This window comes from Protopterus annectens, chromosome 6.part0 (assembly GCF_019279795.1).
Source record: "Protopterus annectens isolate FY-2018-M chromosome 6.part0, PAN1.0, whole genome shotgun sequence".
In the NCBI taxonomy this organism is placed as follows: domain Eukaryota; kingdom Metazoa; phylum Chordata; order Ceratodontiformes; family Protopteridae; genus Protopterus; species Protopterus annectens.
This window is the reverse complement of record NC_056737.1, coordinates 398,319,968-398,335,846: the sequence shown is the minus strand read 5'-3', so window position 1 is coordinate 398,335,846 and position 15,879 is coordinate 398,319,968. Positions and strand designations below refer to the sequence as shown.

Sequence of the window (15,879 nt, the reverse complement as noted above, 5' to 3'; positions counted from 1 at the left end):
CAGAAAGCTATATCTGAGCAAATGGAAGAAATTTTCTATATGGGCCTCTAAAAATAATAATGATCCTTACCAAGCTCCTATGGCTTCCATATTAGAATTCTTGACTATGATTTTCAATAAAGGAGCTGCAGCAGCAACAGTTCGGGTTCAGTTGGCTGCTGTCCCTAATTTTCATCTTGGATTTGAAGGTTTGAATATCATGTGTCACAAGTTATCCAAAGCATTTCTCAAAGGGACTTTTCATATTAGGCACCTGTGAAATCTCCATATTCCCCATGGAATCTAACTTTTATGCTCTCACGTATAATTCTTCCGCTATTTGAACCAGCTTCATCTTGTGATCTCAAATTTTTGTCTTGGAAGACCATCTTTCTGGTAGCTTTCGCTTCTGTCCGCAGAGTGTCAGAGCTTTCAGGCTTTATTCATCAAGCTTCCCTATTTGATATTTCATGCTGACAGAGTTTCACTTAGAACAAATCTCACATTCTTGCCCAAAGTTTGCACCGAAACCAATCTCAACCAGGTTATTGATTTACCAGTTTTCTTCCCCAATCATTCTAACAACTTAGAGTATATGCTGCACAAACTTGATGTTCACAGACACCTCAGATTTTATTTGGATAGAACAAAAGATTTCAGGAAATCAGACCAGCTTTTTGTTTCATTCTCAGACTCCAGAAAACGGAGACCAGTGGCTAAAACAACACTGTCTAAATGGTTATATGATTGTATCACCTTTGTCTATTCAGCTGCCAATATACCTTTACAACACAAGATTAAAGCTCACTCAACCAGAGCAGTTTCTACATCATCTGCTTTTTCTGCCAGACTTCCCATTGATAACATTTGTGCAGCAGTCACTTGGTCAAAACCTCATACCTTTATCACTCATTACAAAGTTGACAAAGCCTCCAGCGACAGGGCCTCCTTTGGATCCACAGTCCTGAGAAACATACTCCCATGAGCCACCCGAGATTGATGGTGCTTGGGATGCTACCCAACAGTAAAGAATGAATGGCAAGATTGAACAACTTCACATAAAGAAGTTATGTACTTACCATAACATTCCATGTGAGTTGTTCATCTCGCCTTAATTCTTACATCCCTCCCTCTTTCCACCTCCTGGGCTGATAGATGACCGAGATGCTGGATCCATCCTGTTTACTCAAACCTTCTCTTCCTTTTTTCTAGGAATGTAACAATGACATGTGGTATTAGTATATGCAGCAAACAAGATCTGAGGTAATTCACAGGTGCATCATGGGATAGGGACTTGGCTTCAAGCTATTTGAAGACCTTGAGCTTTGCAGTTGGCAGTATCGGAGCCGAGAGATCAGCTCCGAATCCATTAATAAAGAATGAAGGCGAGATGACCAACTCACATGGAACATTATGGTAAGCGCATGACTTCTTTTTATGACAATCCCAGCATTGATATTGTATTGTTTAGAACTCTAAATCATATAGACTGACACAATAAAATCCAATAAAGACTGGATCCAAAATTTGTAACCAAGTCCTACACTATATAGCATTTTGAACTTATTTGTGTGGCTTTCTACTTATTGATGTGGCATTAAATAACAGTGTTGTAGAAAAGGTCTCAGAAAAACAGGTCTTGTCTGAGGATTCATGATGGATTTTTGGCTCTAAAAAGTACTTCTCAAAAACAAGGTAGTCTCCTATTTTTAGTATTCAGCCTAAGGCAACATCTAACTATAGCTGAGGTTTAAAGAATGAGAGAAAGAAGTGCATGCCAGCAAACTTGGCCGGAAATCAACTCAGTGGGAAAGTCAGTAAGTGTACAGTATTTTGATTGTGTAGAACATCTACAGTTTACATGAATAGATAGATAAAGGCAGACTAATATTGAAAAGAAGTGCATACAATGTGTAAGTCAAAACGTCATGAAAGCGTTACTGTTTGAGAATGCCAGAATGACTAATGACCTGAACATCTTGTAGGAAGCCATCTTGGTCTTGGTTGGTAACTGAGTTTGCCTGGAAATCTATCAGTATATTATGAGCACATTAAATAAAGACAGTGTATCTTTGGTCCATCAGAATTCATTAGGACTTTTGTTTTCTTCAAGCACTGGGTAACAAGAAGGCAGATGCGATTTGAAGGTGGATTCCAAGGCCGATGCAACAAGCTTGTGGATGGCTGTTACTCTTTTTGGCAAGGAGGTCTTCTCCCTCTTTTGCATTGTGCACTACGTACGCAAAGTGAGTACAATTTTTGTTCTTTGCCATAACTAATTGCAAGCTGAGTTTATTAATCCTGTTTTACACTGACCTGCTTGGTGTAGAATGCATGTATTTGTGTGTGTGTGTGTGTGTGTGTGTATGTGTGTGTATGTATATATATGTGCATGTATATATATATATATATATATATATATGTATGTGTGTATATATATATATATATATATATATATATATGTATATACATATATATATATATATATATATATGGTTCTACTTCTGTTTGTTGAAAACACACTCCACAGGATTCACTAATCTTCCGCTTAAGACTAAATTAGTCTTACGTGGAAGAGCCAGTCTAAGAGTAAGACGGCAGTGCGCTATGCATATTAATGAGGACATGCTGCCTCAACTCTAAAACTAACACGGAGCGTGGACGAGTGTAGGGGGCATGTCGGACTGCCGATCAGTCCAAAAATCCACGCCCCTGCAAGTTTGAAACACTGAAAATGTCTAGTTACATGAGCTAGTCCGCTCACATGTGTACATTCTAACATAAAATTTTTTTTTTTCATTTCCGATATAGCTGCCCGTGTTTGCACGGGTTTGCCTATTGCTTAGCTACAGTTAGCAGTTTAGACACCAAAGAGGATAATATGAAAAATGTATGCAAATTAAGCGAAATAGCGATAACGTAGTGGTTAGAGCCTTCGCACAAAGAGGAGGCATTCCCGGTTCGAGTCCCACCACTACACTTTTCATTTTCTGTTGGAAATCTGTATACAAAAATATTTCCTGACATGTATTATTTAAAGTTTTGTAAAAAGCATTGTACTGTTATATGTAGTAGTGAACTAATTTTTATATATATATATATATATATATATATATATATATATCGGAAGGTGAAATGGTTATGTATACTGATGCATGAGTAAGTTATTTTAAGCAATGTAAAGCACTGCTAAGCACATTGTACCAGTATTGAGCATATTTATATTTAATTGCTCGTAGCTGAGCACTGCATTAACTAGTGCAATGTCTTTGCGCGGAGCTGCGCATTGTGCAAAGTAGCGCAAACAGAACGTTTGCTTGTAGCTGCGTATCGCGCTAACCAGCACAACATCAGGCAAAGTCAGGCAATGTCGAGCAACGCTGAGCAACGTTGGGCAAAGTTGAGCAAAGTCGGCTAAACATGGCCACACCTCCTTCACTGTACCTTAACCATTGAGGTCTGGCCAGTAGGAAAATAAAAAAACAGTGACAGGGCTTGAACTCGTGATACTGTGCACTATAGTCACAGTACATAACCACTAAGCCATGACAGCATTTCATAACCATGCACTTTCAACAGACACATATCTATCAAAGGAATATTAAACATTGCTAAAATCAGCTAAGCAGGTGTGCCTACAGCTGAGTTTTTTCCAAACTGGCCAATCACAAATAAGTGTGAGAAATGAGGCATATTTAAGCTCCACAGGCGGGAATACTTGCCATAACTGGTTGTAGCTCCCTTCTGCAGTCAGCATGGCCGGGGTTGGAGAAGGCACTCTATTTCGAGCGCAACGTTGGGGCATTGAGACCAAAGTAATGGTTTGGCTCCTTGTCCACAATCACGAGGAAAGACTCCTGCGGGGCCAGTACCAGGGCACCCATTACAAAACGGAGGCCTGGAACTGTTTAGCTCGTGATCTCACCAGTGCCACTGGCATTCCTCAGACTGGTGAGCAGGTCAGGTACCATTACTCTGACCTGAAGCGACGCAAGAAGGATCAACTGGACCAGTGGATCCAGGAGGCCCGTGGGATGGCAAATGCCCCAGTACTGAGTAAGTAGCCATTGTATTAAGTATTTAAGAATTGCTATTCTTATCTATACTATAGATAGGTATGCCTAATTATCACTGCATTTACTTCACAGCTGCAGGTGTCCGGGCTATGAATCATCAAGCCCATGAAAATAGGCTGCAAAGGCTGCATCACCAGGCAGGTTAGTAATTATTCTGCATGTACTGTTATATAAAATAAATGAGAGAGCCTTCAAAAAAGTGTTTTAACTCAATAAATAAAGGTATAATAATTCTTTAATAATTATTCTGCATGTGCTGTTATATAAAATAAATGAGAGAGCCTTCAAAAAAGTGTTTTAACCCAATAAATGAAGGTGTAATAATTCTTTAATAAAGGTGTAATTCCTGGAGTGCGTCTGTGTGATTTTCTTTGATATGTTGTTGTACTGTTGCATTTTAGAAATAGTACAGTTGTATTAAGCAGTGTTAGTTAACCCACACTTGGGTAGGCCCATATAAAGTGGATGAAGGGAGTTCCAGTAGCTTTTATGCATATTTACAGCCCTTAACTGTTGGTTCATGCCCAGCATGTACAGGTTAATCTGGCACATGAGTAGCTTGGTATTGTGTTCCCCAGAAATGTCAGTGTGCTGCCAGAAATGTAGGGAGCTGTTAACATATAACTGATAATTTCACCTGAACATATCTAGATAGTTATATGAAAGTAGAGCTGTCAGTGTACCATCACAGCAGTAGTGTGTGTGAGCAACTCTCAAAATATGCAGCAGTAACATCTGCATCCTGGACAGTTTGTATGTCAGATACAGCTCATGTATATTATGATCTAGCAAAATCCAATTGCACAATAGAAGGACATTGGGCAGTGTAATAATACATGTAAGGGACATATAACTGCAGTTAATAGGAATGTAGTGTAAACTAGAAGGATATATAAGTTGTTAATTAAGCTATCTTTTCCATCCTACTGTATGTGCATAAAAAATGCAATTTCACACCTCAATGGGTATGTCTAATCTCAAAACATTTGTTGGGACATACGTCCTATTGGTTTATAAATATTTGCATTCATTTCTATGCATGTGCCTTGTTCAAATACCCCAGTATTGGTGGCCTGTTGCCATCAATTAAACCTGCATGCTGTTGTAATGTCCACTATTGTTCTATATATGCATGTGTTATGCTTGCTTTTCAGCTGTTGAATCTCTGGTGTGTTAGGTTAATGGGAATACTTCTGCATGCTGTTATAACTAACTGGGAATGCTGTTGACTGTTACTAACCCATATCTTTAAATTCTCCAAAACATAGTTCATATGGGAAGGCCGGTCCCAGCGGACCCACCTGTCCCACCTCAGCTGGCCATAGCACCTGACACCAGCAGGTTCGGTGCCCAGCCTGGGACCTCCTCCTCCTCCATTGGCCCTGTGCCACCTTCAGGTGGAAGCGCTGCAGGGGATGGGGCTTGGCCCCCCTGTGCAAGCATGGGCGGAGGAGAGTCACCTATCACCCTTCGAACGGTCCGGGTTTTGGTGCATAGAGAGATCGAGCATTCTGTTGCAGAACCTCTACGCCAGCTTGAGGCACGAGTGGCACAACTCCCGGGTCAACCTGCCCCTCCTACACAGCCCCCAGCACAGCCACCCTCTGGGCTGTGAAGGTGCAGTGGTGACTGCCCATGGGTGGGGACCTCAGTTCCACTGTTGCCATCTGTGGGCTCATGGGCTTGTGATTTCCAAACATCCCTCCCCGTCAATGGTGTTCACCCACCACTTGTGTCATATTCCGCCCCTGTATGCGTCTTGATTGTCTTGTCTGTTTACCTCCCCAACTATACCTACTTTCCCTACCCCACATTCCACTCTCACCTGAAAAAAAAAGGGCAATCTGCTCCCCCCAAAAAAAATTACTCCCCATACATAGCTGCCCATTTTGCACACATGTCCCCTGGGCACATAAAATGTAATTTAATTGGCAGTACAACATTTGAAGGTTTCTTATTTACCTCCAAATTTATTCCATATGCACAGCTGTTGCTGTTAAAGAAATGGGCAGCTATTGACCTTCCCTACACCTGTCCTGTACATCCCGAGCTATTTTCCCTACTGTCTTTCCCTCTTTGCGCCCCTTTTTCACCACTGTCCTATCTCCCCCTTTTCTTTTCTTTCAAAGAAATGAGTGCGGGGGTTAGCGGGAGTAAGCACTTAAGCAGTAGTTAGCAGGTTTGCGCGAGTGTGCGCTTGTTTGTGCTTAGCTAAGCATTGCTAAGCATCACGCAAACCCGCTTACAGCTGCTTAAAAGTGCCTTAGTCACTCTGTATGTGAGGGCCCTTGTTCTGCTCAGCAGCAAAATAAAACACCTCTGTCAGTCTCGAACCCGGGACCTTGTACACACTACACTGCATGAAGTAAAACTAAGCCACGGTAGATATACAAGTTGGTGCTGAAATAAATATATCATGCATCAGAATGAGTGAATGTAAAGGAAAAATAGGAATGCCATACCACACAACTTGTTCTGTGCATCTTTACCAACAGTTGTGGGATTACATTACATGACTATGATAAGAGAAGCAGCCATTCTAGCAGGAAATAATGTTACACCATCACTTTACAAACTCCACACAGTATCACAGCAGGACAAACACTAGCATATCTGTTTAGGGCAGAGGCCATACCTCCCAACTGTCCCTAATTTTCAGGGATGTCCCTGATTTTGAAAGAAAATTTAGCTCTGTCCCTCTGAATCCCTCCGAAAACTACTGACTTTGGCCAGAAAGGTGGTGAATTACACATAATGAGTAATGACAATAATTAGACACTTCTTTTACTTCAGAAAAGGTGTATTAATCCATATGCTCTGGTTCTCGCAAAGTCTCAACTTAATGGCACTAATATTATAAAGGTGTCCCTGACTTTTTCTCTACTTTTCCCTGAGTCTGTTCAAATATATACCTGAGTGTTTGAGAGGTCTGGCAGAGGCAGAAACACAGAGGCATAGCAGCCTTTCTGCTGTTACACACTGTGCAAATAGCTTTGGAAGGAGTTTCGGAAGCATACCCTTATGTAGGAATACAACACTGAAATACAAAAGGATGTAGCCATGTACTGTTAGCAACCAACTGTAACAGTGTCATTGCTCTACTGCTGAAAAGACCTGTGTGGTGCACAGACAAAGAATAACAGGCTAATCTCTGGCTACCATGTGGATCGGTCCACAGTTGGGAGTTATGCAGACAGACTACTTGCCTTAATAAACTAAGATGTACACAGCAACCCTGCAAGTCCAGCAAGATAAAATTCACACAATAATAAGTACGCTTTCTGTACTTCTGCACCCCTACCCAAATGTAGAATATACCTGTGTGTGCAGGGTCTACCAAGGATGTAGGTAAGCATACTCACAGTACTGAAATGTGTCCAGTTTTCTTGAGCAGCTTGTGCTAATGTCAACACTAAAAAAGCACAAACTGTTTAGAACTGAGTAAATGAATATTCATAGTATAGCAGTTCTAAAACAATTCTTGTGCCAAATGAATACATCTCAATAACTAGCTTTGTATGGCAGTTAATTGTAAAATTTGAAAAGAAAGTACATCCTCCCATGTATCTTGGGTTAGCATTTTGAGGGGTGAGTACATTTCTACACTGACAAGTGTGTACTGGAAGCAGCAACATTTAGGTCTGAGTACAAAATGTAAATCACTGGCTACACCCCTGGCTTCTGATATAGTAACTATACCAACCTTCTGTCTTAAACAATGATGTCCACAGCAAACAAGGATGATCTCCATCTTGGAAAGCTGAAAGGGCCCACACCTACCTGAGTTAGCAATTTATAGTACTGAGTTGGTATGACCATGATTACTGCAATTACTACACAGTAGGCTGCATGCAATTAGCAAATGGTGGCCACTAATTGGTACAGAGGCCATCACATGCTCATGTGCAAATACCTACAAAAGCAGGCTGCAGTCGCTGCCAACAAACTCAATTACAGAGACAGAGAGAGAGAGAGAGAGAGTCAGAGAAAAGGAAAAAGAAATAATACCAAATCATACAAAGGAAAGGTATGTGACACATATGTATTTACTGGCATGTAGCAGATGTTTTTGAAGAGTTGTCTACATAATGTATACCATTCATATGTGGCAGCAGTACTTATCTATGCACAGATGTCCTGCTTAACTACTGCTATGGACAATACAGTGTGTACCTGTGGGCAGTGAGACATACCTGTGAAATGTGTTGCCCAGCATTAAATGTCAAAAATCTGAACCATGTTATCTGTGTTCTGTACAGTAGTGTGGCCAATGGCTGTTGGGGGGATTAGTGCTACCATTATATAAACATGGGTGTGACAGAGCAACACATGCATGATAGTCATATTAAAGTGTAGCTTAGCACTGGCAACTGCTGTAGCAGTCTAGTATGCTTATCTAGCATTTGTAGCTATATATACCCCCCAATGTTAGTGCGTGTTCACGTGTGACACCTGTTTGTGTTGCAGCAAGGCCCAAACAGTTCAGCTGTGAGGTCCAGCGACTTACAACAGTGTGGACCTTGTGTGTGTATGCCACACATATACGGAGAAATATATATGTATCATATATATTCACATCTGTATATGTGCATAGAGTAGGGGACATATTGCAACTGTTTGTGAAGGGTGGAGATATATATGTTGGTAAAGGTTAGTATGCGCATATTTGTATGTAGGTTTTAGTGTGTGATGAACAAGACAGCATACAGTGCTGGTGTATGACATGTGGTGGTTAAACAGTGTGGGTGGTTTGTTCAGCTTGCAATGATGAAGCCAGTGAGGCCTGCTAAAGCTACCTGGGCTGTGAACACTTTCAATGCATTTATCACAAGACTGTGCTATATTATTACATTACTGTACACCTCACATCCTTTGTATAATTGATATTCCCACTATGAAAGGTGAAATGTATATGTGCCTACATATATATGTATATTATGTACACCAATGGATGTGTATGTGTATATGTATATATATATATATATATATATATGTGTGTGTAGATATATATATATATATATCTATATATATATATATATATATATATATATATATATATATATATATATATATATATATATATAAAATCTAGAGAGAGAGAGTCATATATACTCATACACACCTACATCTACTTGTTGCAATAGATTCTCTGTACTGTTGACTGATTGTGATGGTCAGTGTGTTTGTTAATACGTCAAAGATAGCTTAGTGGGAAACTGTTTATGTCATGGTATTATGGGTCCTTGCTTTGATCCCAGCAAAAGCTGTGTATTCTTTTGCTAGGCAGAAAAAGTGCTATGGCATACAGTGTGACTAAGTCCCTTGGTTTTAACTGGGGTGTGTCATTGGAGGCTAAAGCACTACATGTATGATTATCGATTGGTACGGATATGGAATCCAAATCCTGTGTGTACTGTAGTACTACTTGAAGCTCTGGCCTGTACAGCAAAGTATGGTGCATGTCCACATTGCTTGCATCCACTGTTTTGTGTGGTCCCTGTATTCATCACAGATTACATTCCCCAAAATTAATGTTTTGTATGTACTGACACACAGTACTGTATAGTACACACGTAAAGCTTATCTGGGTTGCCATACCTTTGTGTCCTGTAATTATGTCTGATGTGTGTGTGTGTGGGTATGTCTGTAACATGTCCTCTGTCATATGTGTGATAAAACATATAACTGCGTATCTAGCAACATTTATAGTGTACTACAGCAGTATGCGACCTATATTCCCAATTGTGCACATATTTTGGCCGCGGGTTTGCCATTCAAGTTGTGTGGTATAATAGTAATACATTTACTGGACCTTACACTCATTGTGATGGATGACATATTTCTTTACACATCAGCTTGATGTATATCTGCTGTGGCTAGGTGGTGCATTGTGTTGCATACAGTGTGCCAGGTACTCTTGTATCGTCTTATATAGTGATTTTATTTTGTTGCTGTGCAGAACATGGTTCATTAGATAGAGTGAGCCAGGCACTTTCAAGCAGTTGTGGGGTGAGCAGTGATAAGTGGTAGTTAGTGTTTCACTCTCAGTTAGCTAATAGGTAGCTATATATGGCAGTTCAGTGATATCTGTACTGTATAATGTTAAATGTGCCATATGACTTGCTCAGACATATTTTTTCTTTGTCTTCCAGGGATCATGACACATTACAGAAATCCCAGTTATAATAGTGGTGAAGATGAGATCATTACTAGCTGTCTGATTCAGCACTACAGTCTAGTGTTCTCACAAACCAACCAGAACCAGCAGGAGCGTACTGCAATGTTGCAAGATGTTGTCCGGAGGGTAAATGAGGTAGGCCTGCATAACCGGACATATGAGCAGGTACGCCACCACTGCAGTGATCTACTCAGACATGTCCGTCAGTGTGCTTCTGATGTGCGGAGACAACAGCTTGCAACAGGAGGTGATGTTAATATCCACCACCCCCCCTCACCAGAGTGGAGGAGCTGCTCCTGAGCCTCGTGGCACCTGCCCAACAACAACAGCAGCAGACATACATCATGATGGAGGTTGGAGCCACCCAGCAACCACACATGGAGCATGCAGGTAACATGGCATATCTGTAGACTACTGTTATCTGTATTGGTAGATCATGCATATGTGAGATGTGGAGTGTGTAGTTAGAAGATGTGGAGCCTGTTGTGCAATACTGATCATTTAGAACATAATCTGTAGGCCTGTGAATGTAAACTGTTGTTCTACTGTAAGATTGCAAACATACAGTAGCAATGCCACAGTTGTGGCCACTGACAAACTGTCTCATCTCTATGTAGGTCCCTCTGGGGTGACATTAAGGCAGCCGACAGATGCTGGTGAGTGTGTTCTACATTTATTATTGTAAATAAAAAGTGCATGTCATAGTTAAGGTGCAGGCCATGTACACATGTAACACACCTACCCATAATGCATGCTGTGCATGTTTGGTGTAAGACCACGCACATCCCACTAATGTGGTTAGCTGCCTTAAACACATGCAATACCCAGGTCATCTCAAACAAATGTGGCTACACTGTAGTGACCATTGGATAGGCAAAGTTGATACTCAACATGCACATAACATACACAACTATGACATACACAGAGCATTTTAACATGCTACACATAAAGGATTCACAAACCCTCTGTAAAGACACACTCCAGTATCCAAATTCTCATCCACACATTGCACATAATATACCTGAGGGGTAGAGGCCTATCATGGGGCATTAAAACACTCTGCAACACACTGCACATTCATGTCAGGGAATGCTCCTTATTGGCCTCCTTACAAACCCATCTAACAGCTGGTTGTGAAATGGTGAATGTAGCCAGAGTAGTACAGTTCCAGTACAACATGATTAGTGCTGGTTTGGGAAACATTTATAGCCTTGAGTGGCCACATGATGCTTCATGATGATGGCATATGGTACTATACCCCATCCAGTTATTGTAACCACAGTACTACACATAGCTTTCATTGCTATACACCTCAATGTTGTGTGTGTGCAAACTATGCACCTCTAAACAATATGCATACCAGTCACCATTTGCACAACTGACACATATATGTCTTGTGATGCTATTGAGTGGCTAGGTCATATGACACACATTGGGTATGTGTGATGTTTAAATATGCAGTTGTGTTTTAGCATGCCATGTAATGGATGACACTGGCATGTCCACAATATGATCTACACTCACCATAACTACTGTACATTGGGTATGTGGATGAATGGTATTCCATCAATTATACATGCACCACTGATGATGTGTGAATACTCATCATGCATGTGCTAAAACTGTGCCCACAATTATTTGCTAAAGACACAGAGGCTGTAATCGGCATTGGATACCTATCTGACACACAGATACACATCCAGCCATGGTATTGTAGACCTGTGAGTTTTGGTGCACAGTACATTACAGAGTTTTGAATACTTGCACAGCAATGTTGTGTCCATGTGTGCATTGCGTTCCAGGGGGAGGCCAATCACCTAATAACAAAACACATGCATCAAAGTCATGTTTAGTGTTAGTAACAAGGACTGTCTACACTTGCACTGCATGCTGTTGAGTAACACGTCCTGCATGCTGACGTGTGATATGACTGTTTTGCTTGTGATAATGTACCCCACCATCACCTGCTATTGTGTATGTTCTGAGATTGCTGGTGTTGTGTGTGTGTCTGCTTTAGGGAGGAGTGTATTTGTGTGTGTGCACGTGCATGTGCACAGGTGCGCATGTGTGCATTTGGTCTGATATCATGTTCAGGTCGTAAAGTGTGTTTCCTGTTTTCCTCTCACAGTTGCTGAGGTGGGGCTGGTTCGGTACAGCAGGGAACCTGATGTCACTGAGACAGACATGATCATGAGGATAGGTGTGTTGAGGCACAGGCAGGTTTGTCAGGGTCTGTTGTTGGGCCACCAATTGACAGTACACAAGTCTCCACCCCATCTAAGCACACAGTCATACTGTCTGTACATCCATCATCATCATTACCCTTAGTTGAGGGACAGTGGGCACTGGCCAGGACAGTGTGGTATCTATGGCACATGTATCAGGACACAGCAGCCATAGCCAGATGTCTGGAATGGTACCACATAGGCAGATGCCCAGGGGTTCTCGTCAGAGCACTGCTGGTCATCATGCCCCTGGCAGACGTGCCACAAGTCTTTCAACCACACGCATGTTCCAGGCTGTCATGGAGGCACAGGCATGAATGGAGCGGTACACCAGACAAGGGACTAAGGGCACAGAGGGCTCATAACACCTCTGTAAATGACAGTATCCATGACCTAGCAGGTGCCATACGTAATTACACTGAGGTCATTGATAGACATTGGGGTGAGACATTGGAAGTCCTACACAATGTCATGTCCATGTGTCAGGACAGTGCAGGACGGTTGAGACGTCGACATGGATGTATGCCAGCAACATCAGCAGCTGGAGGTCGCCGTGGATGTCCCGCAAGTCACAGCCGCTCCCGTAGTGCCAGTACCAGCCCCAGCAATGTTGGGGGGGCTGTCCATACACCATCCTAGAAGACCACGTGCACGAGGCTTTGGCCAGTCCCAGCAGGGACCTGGATCCAGTGGACATATGTCAACCTCTGAGGATAGCACCCAGTCTGGATTAGTACTTAATACTGTCTGTAGCATCACTGCCAGCCACAGGTTTCTTATCCGTGGCCAGAGACAGTGATCTGTAAAGCCTGCCAGAAACAGTCTGTAGCTCTCCCACAAATCCCCGTATATGGCAGCCACATGGTGGAACTGTGTACTTGCAGACACAAACACATAAACCAGAAACCTAGGGCAAACACATACCCGCACACATTACATCAACATTGGCCCATAACAGTACTCATGGCCCTCACACACACATGTCGATTGTATGGCTCAGTGTAGGCCTCTGGCAAACCAACAACACACGATGAAACCTGTGACACCTCCTGTCATCTGTAACATTAATGCAGGAACAGGCTAACATGGTGCTGATGCACAGGGTGACTTTGATAAAGTATAGCAATGGTTGAATGTGTAGCATGTTGTCAGCAGTAAAGTGTAATGATATCCTTGAAGATGTAGCTGGGCAGGCATGATGCATTAAAGCTGTAATTAGCAATGTTGTATTGTTTCCACCAGTGTTTATTCCAATTGAGTTTTGTTTGCCCATGTGCCACTTGGCTGATGTGTGTAGTTGTGTCAGCATGTTATACAGTGGACAGTAAGTGTGGGGTGTGTGCAGCACAGGTTTGCAGGTGTACATTTTTGAACATGGTGGAGGTGCACTGTCTTCATGTACGTGCATATTGGACACATGGGCAGGGTGACATGCCCTGTATTGGCCAGTGTTAACACTCCATAGTTTCTCTTGGTGGCCAGTATGTATTGTATTACACATGTTTTGGAACTTGAGTACGCATGTGTGTGTATGACATGGGTTGACACTGTGCTGTAGGTGATGCTGTTGTTCCTATCTGTCATTGATTTGCATTACTAAGGTTAACAGTGTCCCAGCTGCATAATCCTGTATTAATGCACACTGTTCACCTACAGGGTTGCATGGATTGTGCTATCACAAACACAAGAAATTCTCACTTATACAGTAGAAGTGCATTAGTCTCATGGACCCCTGCCATGAATTAAATATATAATAGAAGGTGTGATGTTATACTAAAAAAGAGTTACATACCAAGAAGGGATAATCTCTCTGGTCAGTATCATTTGGAAAATTCAATCCCTCAGTAAACATACAAGGCAAGCTTCAAAATACAAAATGGCAACAATTCCAAGGACAACACTAAACCTGTCTTTACTGTTGTTCATAATCTACAGGGAAAATCTCAGATTGGGGTCACAGTTAATGTAAATGGTCACAAAGTACACTTATCTGACTGACATTACCAATTCCTTGTCAGACAGTTTGAATGCGGATTTCACCACCCTGTCGCTATACAAGGGCCACATTTCCAGACCTGCAGAACATAATACCTGATGATTCACAGACACTGTATTTAAAACATCTCTTTAAAAAGGTCCACACCACAGTAGCAATGGTACTGGACAGTGTCCCTGGCTGTATCATACACAAGCTGACATATGAAGTCACCACTCACCTGAACGCTCTGTCCAGATGGAGTCTCTATACAGGTTACATACATGTGGAATGACGTACGGTAGTGGTGTTCACAGTCCACAAGGGTTGAGCTACAACGTCGTCTTCTCCTTTCAGATGCTCCCATTAGGGCTTGCCACAGTACATCATCTGTTTCCATGTCTTCCTGCCCTCTGCATCATGCGCTGTCACACCATCCACCTGCATGTCCTCTCTCACCACAGCCATAAAGCTCATCTTAGGCATTCCTCTTTTCCTGTCACCTGGCAGCTTCATCCTAGCATCTGTTTCACAATATACTCTGCATCCCTCCTCAGCACATATACAAACCAACTTAATCCTGCCTATCTGGCATGGTCTACTAACCTTCAAACCTGGCCTGACCCTCTAACATACTTATTCTTAAACCTGTCCACCCTCGTTACACCCAGTGCAAATGTTAACATAAATTGATTAAGGGTAGAACTACAACAGGTCCTGGAAACTCTCACCCTATAAGCCAGACCAATGTTATCTGGAAGGCTATGGAGCACAGCATTATGGAACTCATTAACAGAGACATTGTGAACCTGCAAACACTGCACCATACCCACTTAGGTTCTTTAAAGGCCAGATCATGGCTCCTACACCTAGTAGACTTCAAGCCAGTCAACAAGGCTATAGGTGAGGTCATCACAGCCAAGCTGTAGCTCACCAGCAAATCATACCCATCCCACATACTGGTATTAGACATAACCTCAACAAACTGACCATAAACGATTGTTAGATGATGGCTTGACAACTGACGCACATATGTAGGACACACAGTAACATTTGCAGCCTCCATGTACTATTCTATGCCAGTAACAAGTGGTATTCACCTGCACTCAGTCGTGGGACCACTCCTGTTTGGCATATAGCTTTCTTAGGTGCAAACGAGCAGTAGGGATATGTCTGCCCACATTTGATGAAAATGCATACTGTGGGCTATACTTTATTCTCCAGATGACACACACATCCTCCAAAAGGGTATCATACAGATAGATACCTGGTGTCAAACTCATGCTCTAAAGCTATAAGCCTAAGAAAGCATAGTTATCCACTTTTAGAAAACAAAGTATCCCCAGAGTACCACATAGGTAGTAGCCCCCACAATGTGGAATAGGTACTAATGTATACATAGAGCCATGTGTTAAGTCATCTCTCCTTTGATAATCACATTACCAA

The 15,879-nt window shown here is 42.0% G+C and overlaps 1 protein-coding gene across 1 annotated transcript in view; it reads left to right on the top strand.

Moving 5' to 3' along the window:
• LOC122804334 (protein farnesyltransferase subunit beta-like) overlaps nt 1–15,879 on the top strand; it is a 968,002-nt gene that overhangs the window by 647,304 nt on the left and 304,819 nt on the right. The window contains exon 9 of the mRNA XM_044074139.1: nt 2,093–2,225. Within this exon, the coding sequence (XP_043930074.1) occupies nt 2,093–2,225 (133 nt within the window). The remainder of the gene's footprint in view (nt 1–2,092; nt 2,226–15,879) is intronic.